At 41.8% G+C, this 9374-nt stretch overlaps 1 protein-coding gene across 4 annotated transcripts in view; it reads right to left on the bottom strand.

The window, feature by feature from the left end:
- The window catches only part of TENM4 (teneurin transmembrane protein 4), a 605662-nt gene that overhangs the window by 122829 nt on the left and 473459 nt on the right, over window positions 1-9374 (bottom strand). For all 4 annotated transcript variants that reach the window (XM_031066102.1, XM_031066104.1, XM_031066103.1 and 1 more), the window contains one exon: window positions 4416-4601. In XM_031066102.1, the coding sequence (XP_030921962.1) occupies window positions 4416-4601 (186 nt within the window). The remainder of the gene's footprint in view (window positions 1-4415; window positions 4602-9374) is intronic.

The following is a 9374-nucleotide window of genomic DNA, read 5'->3' as shown; positions in this document are numbered from 1 at the left end:
AGGGACAGCATGTGAAGTTTATGCTACAGGGTCAGGGAAAACACTGTCTTTGAAGTTAATCTGTGCTTAATATTTACTGGCAAATATGATGCCAAACTATTTAAGGCCAGATTACCTTCAGATTGGTTCAAGATCATGTCAGAACAAAGCAGCAAGTGCGTATTTTCCACTGACTGCTATAACCATGGTCTTCTCTTGCGCAAAGGTACCCATCTCAACCAGTCAGGGAAGTGAGTGCCAGAGGGTCACACACAGCTCAGTTTCTGCTGTGGATGCACTTGAGCACTGACTGTTGGGCAGCGGGTAGAATCACAGAATCATAAGAGCTGGAAAAGACCTCTAAGATCATTGAGTGCAACCACTAAGCCCTGTCCCTAAGCACCACATCTACGAGATAGCAAGAACCTTCCCCAACACTGGGGAGCTTATTTTTGTCTTGGGCCATGCATGGTGTGTGTTGCTTTGTGGATTCAAAGGGCACAAGTGATGTTTTAGAAAGCTGTGGAAAAGAGACTAGGATCCACCTGTAATGTGCCCTGTCTGGATTCCAGCTGCTCCAGCAGAAATGGCGAGGCACTGATTACAATCTAAGCTATTCAGAACATGTGTGATTATTTATGCAAGAAGAAGGATGAAAGGCAAACTTAAAGGGGCAGATTTCTCAAAAATCAGAGTTTTGCTATGTAAAACAAACGCCAGGCTGATGGCGCCATAAGCAGAAGCCAGTGTGGGACAGGCTGTCTGCCTCTCTGTCTGGGCATTGTTATTGCATCCATCACCCGTGTGTGCCAGGACCAGATTTCCGAAAGGAGTTAAAACATGTGGCTTTTGCAGAGATCAATGGGGATTAGGCACTGAGGTGCTTTGAAATCCTGCTAGGTAGGCTGTGGAGTGTTTGGAGAGCTAGCTGCTGGTCCCTCAGGTCTCCAGAGACCCTGAAGTATTCAGCTGCAGCAGCTGAACTTCCAGAGATGGCTTTGGTCTTGTGTCCAGGCTGCTCAAGGATAGTGAATATCCCAACTCCACCATGCAGGGAAGACCCCTGTATGAATCATACAAGCTGGAGAGGGAGTTTTCACAAGGGCTTATAATCATAGGGCAGGGGAGAACAGCCTTTAGCTGAAGGAGGACAGGTTCAGATTGGGTATTTGGAAGAAATTTTTTACACTTAAGGGTGGTGAGGAACTGACACAGGTTGCCTGGAGAAACTGTGGATGCCTCATCCCTGGAAGTTTTCAAGACAACATTGAATGGGGCTTGGAGCAACCTGGTCAAACAAAAGGTTCCCTATCCATGTCAGTGGGGTTGGAACTAGATGATCTTAAAGGTCCAAACAACTTTGTGATTCTATGACTCTTAAACCCAGGAAATTTTCTGAGCTGCTTTCTGCGAGGCAAACCCTTAGAGCAGCCTACTACAGAGCTGAGCTGTAATTTGGCCTTTCAGAGCTCATAGTAAGAGGGTTTATTTCATCTTTAAACTCAATGCTCCTAAAACCCACCATGCTCCCTGGATGTAGTTTGGGCCAGAACAGAAGAAACTTGAATTCCTGCAATGTCTCTAACTAGGGATGAATTAGGAACATGCTGGAGAACCCATCGCGGGAGTCTGGCACTGATGCTGTTGTCACAGTGTGTTTTGTTCCTTCCAGAAAATGACTGAGCCCTTCTGCTGAGTTTCAGGATTCCTGCAGTTAGATAATCAATTTTCTGCTCTACTCTCCTGCACTAAGTCTGCTGAATTGGGATGATGAATGCAAGCTTCGGCATCAATTTCCTAGTCGAGAATTAACTGGGGTTACTCTAATGAAATCTCTGAACATGAGCAATCAAGATAGTACATTCAGTGACACAACTCTTTGTAGGAGCAAACAAAATTAATCCACTGAGATCAGAATACCTTGAACACCATAAGGAAGAGCCTCCTATGACCTACAAAACAAAAGGATGGCATACTCTCACACATGCTCGACAGGAAATGGAAGAAGTGTCCCCTACTGGTATGGTCCATTTCTACCGTGTTACCTGCACACATGGCAATACTGGTAAAGCATCACTTCAGCAATGGGGCTTACGCTTGTCAGTGCTAAAGCAAACCGGGCCATGACACAGACAGATACAGAATTACCATCAACAGAACAATTTGCCATGCAGGGAAATTACACAAGGACAAGGGGAATGCTTTTCACATACTTAATGTAATTCCAAGTCAATGTCCTTTCATTTGTGCCAACATAACTAGCTTATTATTCCTGCTAAAACCATTCAATTTTCTTGGGTATTCACAACTTTGCCAAATCTCCTTTACATTCTACACATTTATCAGTGAAATATTCTGTAGGAAATAGTGTTTACAGCTTCAGAGGCAGGAGACTATGTACAAATTTGTTTTCAAATCACCATGCAAGGAGATGAGTAGAGGGGAAAGTGAAAAGAGACAGAGTTGCTCCAGGACGTTAGGTATCCAAGAATGATTCCTAAACCAAGCCAGAGCTGCAACAGGAAGGTAGCAGCACATAAAATGAGAGTGTGCACCAGTAAAATCTCAATGCTGACTGCATTGCAGTGCTGGCCCTTCCCCATGCTAACATTTATACTTAGAGTGAGGAATACTACAAATAAATTTAATTACCATGAAAGATAAAAGCTTGTTGTTCGAAAACAGTCCAGGCATATCAGCTGTGTGGAGAATTATCATATACTGAACTAATGGCATTTTGGTTTTACAGCAGTACTAATAAAATGGCACTAAGGGGATGAATCTGGCTTTTTTTTTTTTTTTCCTGCATAAATAAGTTCCATATAAAACTGTCCCCTGGATTTGGGGCCTTTTGCTGAATTTTTTTTTACTCTTTCATGAATCCGTGCTGCTTTCCAAATCAAACTGCTTGAATAGAAGGTTGTAAAATAATATTATAGAAACAGAATTTCAATTAACACAGGACTGCTCTCTTTTCATTTTAAAGTCATTTAAGAAATGTGGGTTTTTCAATCCTTTTCTCAGGAAAAGAAATGAAAGCTGCTAGGGACATCAACAAGAAAGCAGAATGCAATGTCTAATGAGACAGAGGAAGTTTTAAAAGCTAGATATTTTTCATTAGGGGGATGCATGTGGAGACCATAATGTGATAGGGTGACATTAGCATAAATAAATGATAAGTAGAATTGAGCCACAGATATGGTTTGTACCATTATCCTAATGCTGAAATTAAAATACTGAGATCAGGCTTCATTTCCTGTCTTTGTGTGTGCAAATGCACCTGGTGTTCAAGGAAGGGAAGTGATGTCTCATATAACTAAGCTGCTAATCCACACAATAACTATGCTGATATTTGCCCAGGTATTGCTAGTGGTTAGTCTTGATGAAGTGTGATTTTTAGTTATCATGACTTAATGAAAGTAACATAGAGGTAAATTTTCCTTGTCTTTAAAAGAAGCTGAATAAAATAAAATGACTGAAGGAGAATTTTCATCCTGGAACTATTCTTTTAAAGTCAACTGAATTTTTTCAGGTCCACACAGGCATTATTGAGAATAGAACTGGATTCACTAATTTAGTTTTCTATTAATATACAATAAAAGGTATCTGGGGAGTTTAGGGCTACTGATTTAAGAGCATGACTATGGAAGGGGAACTGAAGAGGCTAAATGCTTGACAATCAGAAAGAAGGAAGAAGGGAAAATGCATTAAGTAGTTAAGTGAGAGAAGGAAAAGGTGAAGCCAAGGCAGTTCATTAATGATGCTGCAAATTGCTTAATAAGAGAACTGAAGCTCTTTGCATGATTTAGACATATTGTTGGCTTCTTATTAATAATAACATTCATAATAAGAGACATGACAGAGAGAGCTTATGAGTAGTGTCAGTACATGAGGAATACAGAAGCAAAGCGAGAGGGAAGTGAAATGGCTGGAAAGGGAGCAGAACAGACAAGGGATAAGCAAGACAGAGTTAAATACCAGCCAGAAATCATCTGTCTGCAGTTTCCTCTTTTATACTGGCGAGCAAAGTGACAGTGCAAATAATGTAGCAAATAAAAGGAAAGAAAATTTAAAATCAGATGCATGCTTCTAAAAATAGTACAGAGGAGTCTTGGAGGCCGCAGAAAGACCTCTCAAGAGAGGTAAAGTGGGATGTTTTCAAAAAAAGCTTCTAGCTGACATTTAAAGTCTTGTCAAACACCACATAGGTGTACTTCACGTCTGATAATAGAAAATATATATAGCCATGTCACCAACAAATGAAAGGACATATTGTCTTGTTCCCACATGAAAATGTATGATGTCAGAATTTGAAATCCAAGAACAAAGGTGCTCATGCTACACTAGATCACACATATTCAATTAAGCATGCGCCTTTTCTCCTCCCTGATCATCAATAATTCTCTCAAAAGGAGTCGGGTTTTCTTTCTCCCTACCAATGGTGCAGTGCTCTCCGTTCCAGCCGGGGCTGCATTCACACTTGCCATCCCGGCAGGTCCCGTGCTCGTTGCAGCGTGGGTGACACGCTCGCTGATCACAGGCTGTGCCCATCCAGCCCTCCTCGCAGCGGCAGGTGCCTCCCACACAAATGCCATGTCCTCCGCAGTCCGCTGCACAAATCTCTGTGGGAGAGGAGACAACAGAGAGGAGAGGATATGGGTGGAGAGAGAGAAGGGAGAGGGGGAAAATCCAGAGTGTTATTGGCAAGAAAAGCAGACACACTTCACTAGCTCGCCTTATGGAGCAATGAAAGGAATTCCTAGAGCTCATAACACTAATCCTTCCTGACAATAAGAATCTAATAAGTATATTACAAAAAAGAGATGGACATGGATTGCAAGGGTCTGCTGTGATTGATCCTCCTATTTGCTTTCTAATTCTCTTACACTCCTCAAGCTTTTGTGATGTTCAAATCCAAACGGGAAGGCTCTTCCAATAAGCAGAACGGAAGTCACATTTAATTAAAATCTGGTTAAGTGTGGAAACAATGTGCTGATAAACTACTGATGCTAAAGTTAAGTGCTGGCAAAGCCTGTTTATGACTTCTTAAACCACAGTTTTGGGGATGGGATTCATTAAAATCATTATTCTCTGTTTAAATTTAAGAAAGGATATTTCTATTTCTACCAAATCTGCACATCCTCTATGTCCCTATTTCTCCTACCACCCATTAAAACTCCCTTCTCAGACATTCAGAGGTACAACCATATCTTTTGTGAGCCACATGCATTGGAGCTGATAGGATGGTGCTTGTTCCCAAATCTTATCAGAGCTAATGGAAGCACAGTCACAGCTGGATATTTTGGTACTCACCGCCAAAAAGCAAAGAGCTAAAGGACCTTGCCTTTTCGGGGATGATGGCCTTCCCAAACCTCCCTGAGCCCCAGAAGGCCTGAGGACATAGGCATAATATTTTTATCCAGCACTAGACTTTTGTCTAAAACCTGGCATGAATTTGGGAAACATGTTTTTATCTACATTGTATTTGTCTGGAAAAACAGAGACTTGGTGGAGAAGAGATGCCCATGCATCAGGTGCTAAAGTGCCTGTTACCACCATTATTATACAGGATTCATTTAAAGGAAAAAAAAAACAAAGTCCAAATACTGATGCAGTGTAGCACTGCAGATTAAATGAAATTAATTTATTTCTTCTCCAGACTCATTACTTGGCTGCTACTTTCCAACTCTCATAAGCCCTGACTATACTCTCCCTTCCTCAACTGAAGGAGAGGCAATTCACAGTATTTCAGCCTATGAGGTCTTCTCTCTGACTTCTGCCTGGCGCTTCTAAATTCCCAAATGTTTTGACCTAAAGCCTTTGGCTTCACTGAGCCATTTTATAGATTTTACAGGGTAAGGACACAGTTCCTTCTGGGGACATGGAGAAGTGAACAGAAGAAATGCTGAGCAGGGCTGGGCTGGAAGCACAGAAAGGGGTACCAGGGTACTCTGCAGTGCGCATTTTTTCTCTGTGTCACTGGCTGCATAAAATATTCAAAACTACTCAGCCTGCATTAACATCACACCTGACTGAAATTCAGCCGTACTTAAGTTGCTTTTAGTCTTTTGACAATGAATACCCCATTTATAGGACACTTGGGCTGTTCAAGAACTTTTGATATCCTCCTGATATAGGGCTGGAACACCCACTTCAGCTCCAGGAGGAAAGCTCCTTGCAGCTCCACCACAGCAGAGAGCTGTGAGGTCTTCAGCCCCTTATGATGGAAAGGATCAGAGAGTTCTTTGGAGAACAGTAATTTATGATAGGAACAACAGTAATGCCTTGCATGTCTACAAAACACCTCATTTTTCAAATGTGACATGAGAACAATATCTAGCTCTTGCTTCCCAAAAAGCTCAGGGTGGTGGAATATTTTCCAGTAAAACTCCTTTTACTGCAGCATTGTGGATGTCTCCAAACCTCCTTAAACATTTAGTTTTATATGCTTAAGTCTCCTAGTGAAAGAACTCTGGAGTTCAAATGGGCTAAAGACACTCAGGAACTTGTCTGTATCATTTAGAATAAAACTTGCACAAGTATTTGGGTATCTTGGCTACTTAGAGCATGTGCACACACCACTTGGTGTTGAGATGTAACAGAATCTAATGTAGGATTTATTGGAAGCTAATAGAAATTACACTATCAAACAATAAAGGCATGGCTGAGGAAGGGCTCGAGTTGCTGTCAGTAGTTTTTACTTTGCATCTGGCATTGAGAGACAGATTTTCACAGCTCCTAGCTGTGAGGGAGGTAATATCATACTACAGTGGCCAATAAGAGCATAAGGGATGGGCAATTATTGAAATCCATCCTTGCTGAAGGGCTGGAGCCCAGACATGTGTTTTCTACTTTTTTCCCCAACTGCTAGACAGCACTGCAATGGAGCATGGGCTGGTCAGGGTGATGATGAACACACATGACCTGCAAGTTGGTTAATATAGCACTAAAAAAAAAAGTAAATTTAGTTCTCCTTGGCTGACCTGATAAACAAAGTCTAGGGGAGGATAAAGGAAACGGCAGATTAAAAAGCAAAAGCTAGATTTATGCTGCTGAAATTTCAGCAAGCTGACAAGAAATTCCTTGAGAAAATACAAAGTCTGAGAGTACTGGTATTTAAACCCAAACTCCAAAAATTATTATTGTAGCCTCTGGCGCTTTCCAGCATGCTTTTACCATAGGGCTACTCTAGTTAGACTGCAATCCCTTTTCTGGTTATTAGTTTACATTCTTTATTCATAAGCGTTGAACTTGGATCTCAAAATATCAAATAAGATGTAATTTTTCTTGCTCCCAGCTTACCAAGCAATCCAGAGGATGCCAGCTTGGTCACTTCACACCTTCATTATATCCTGTTCTTCCTCTTTGTAAAAATTTCTTCCCTATATCTAGTCTAAATCTACCCTCTTTCAGTTTAAAACAATTATCCCTCTTCTTATCACTATAGGCACTATTAAAATGTCTGTCCCTATCATTCTTATAAGCCCCTATTAAGTAGTAAAAAGGCCACAAGAAAGTCTCCACAGAGCCTTCTGTCCCTGAGGCTGAACAACCCCAACTATCTCAGTCTGTCCCCATGGCAGAGGTTCCTCAGGCCTCTCATTATCTTTGTGGCTTCCTCTAGACTTGCTCAATCAGGTCCATATCCTTCTTGTGTTGGAGACCCCCACAACTGGGTCCCAGAGCTGGATGCAGCACTCCAGGTGGGGTCTCACATGAGTGGAGGGGCAGAATGCCCTTCCTCACCCTGCTGGCCACATGGCTTTGGATGCAGCCAGGGCACTACTGGTTTTCCTGGGCTGTGAGAGCACATGACCAGGTCATGTCCAGCTTTTCGCCCATCCCTAAGTCCTTCCCCTCGGGGCTGCTCTCAATCCCTCACCTCCAGGCCTGTATGGATATCAAGGGTTCCCCTGACTCAGGTGCAGCACCTTCCAGATAATGTAACCAAGGCATAAAGAAGGAAAGTGATGGATCCACAGGTAAATGTGAACTCTGAGACAGGCTCATGAACACCTCGATGTCCCAATATGCAGTCTTGTGTCCTGCAGCTAAGATGGAAACGTCAGATGTCTACAGATTGGTGGTGGAGGAAAAAAACCCAGAGATAATAGGAATAGTGACTGTCAGAAGCCTTCCTGGAATTCTTTAAAGGTGTCAAACTAGGATAATGGAGTGCATTCAAAAATGTTGAAGAGAGAAAAAAAATCATGTTCTGAAAAGCAGAGTCTCTGTGCAGTCATTCCTACGAAAAAGGATGGAAAACCCCCTGGGACATTTACATCTTGACTGAAATATTTCTCAGACAACATGCTGCCAAGGAACAGTCTTGCACACGTGGGCCAGGGATATGCACTGCATGGTATAAACAAACAGATCTTAGGCTAACCAGAAAGGGAATGCTGAGAACATTTTGGGTTTCATCTCCCACCCAGCTGAGACCCCAGCCAAACCACCACCCATGCACACAGAAGTGCGCAGGTTCCAGGCTATGAATGTGTAATTCATATATAATGGATATATGAGGTGGTTTGGACTCCCAGGCCCCAAGGGCTATAATATAGACTCTCAGCTGTGAAAAACACTTGTGAAACAAACTACTTAGGACAGTCTCCCTAAAATGTAGTTTAATTATTTCTGACAGGGAACCAGGAGCCAGGAACTCTCAAAACAAAATCTTCCACTAAGTGCCAGTTTAAAGATAGATGGGTACCCTATGATTTAAATAGCTTTACAACACACAACCTGCTACATGCTCTGGTCCTGTACAACACAGCCCTCTTAAATGCTCACAGGTTTCTAATGAGTGATTAAAAGCAGAATAGCTTTTACTTTTCTTGTGGCACGCTAAGAAATGATCAAAATGGATTTCAGATTAAGCTTCCACTTAAATACATTTCTTTTTGGACAGAAAAAGACAACTAAGGCTGTTTTACAGAAAAGGGCAGGTAAATAGTTTCTTTGTCATTCAGTCCCAGGGACAGAATTTGTCACCTCTGTTCTTATTACAAACTGCATTTTTTAGTACATTTCCCAATTCTGTTGTTAAAATTAGAGGACATGATTAGCTACCATCTGAGCTGCATGAACAAATGAGAAGGAAAGCTTTTAATTCTCCTATTACAGTATTCTCAGACTGGCCAGCTGCACTATATTGCTCCTGCCTATTTAAGCTTAGTTAGAACACTCTGCCTGCGCATAAAAGACATGCCTGTTAAATATTTTCACACCAGCTGTTCCCAAAAGGTGACTAAATATTTCCTTTCATCTTTAATCTCATCCAGTGTTTGTATGAACAGCTTAGCCACTCCTTATCCTTTCCTAGAGGTGCACTGTTTTACCTCATTTCACAGTGCAGCTCTCAAAGCTGTTTGTAGTTCCTTGAAGAGAGGGGA

The sequence above is a fragment of the Geospiza fortis genome, unplaced genomic scaffold (assembly GCF_000277835.1).
Source record: "Geospiza fortis unplaced genomic scaffold, GeoFor_1.0 scaffold16, whole genome shotgun sequence".
NCBI lineage: Eukaryota > Metazoa > Chordata > Aves > Passeriformes > Thraupidae > Geospiza > Geospiza fortis.
This window is presented reverse-complemented; position numbering and strand designations above follow the sequence as displayed.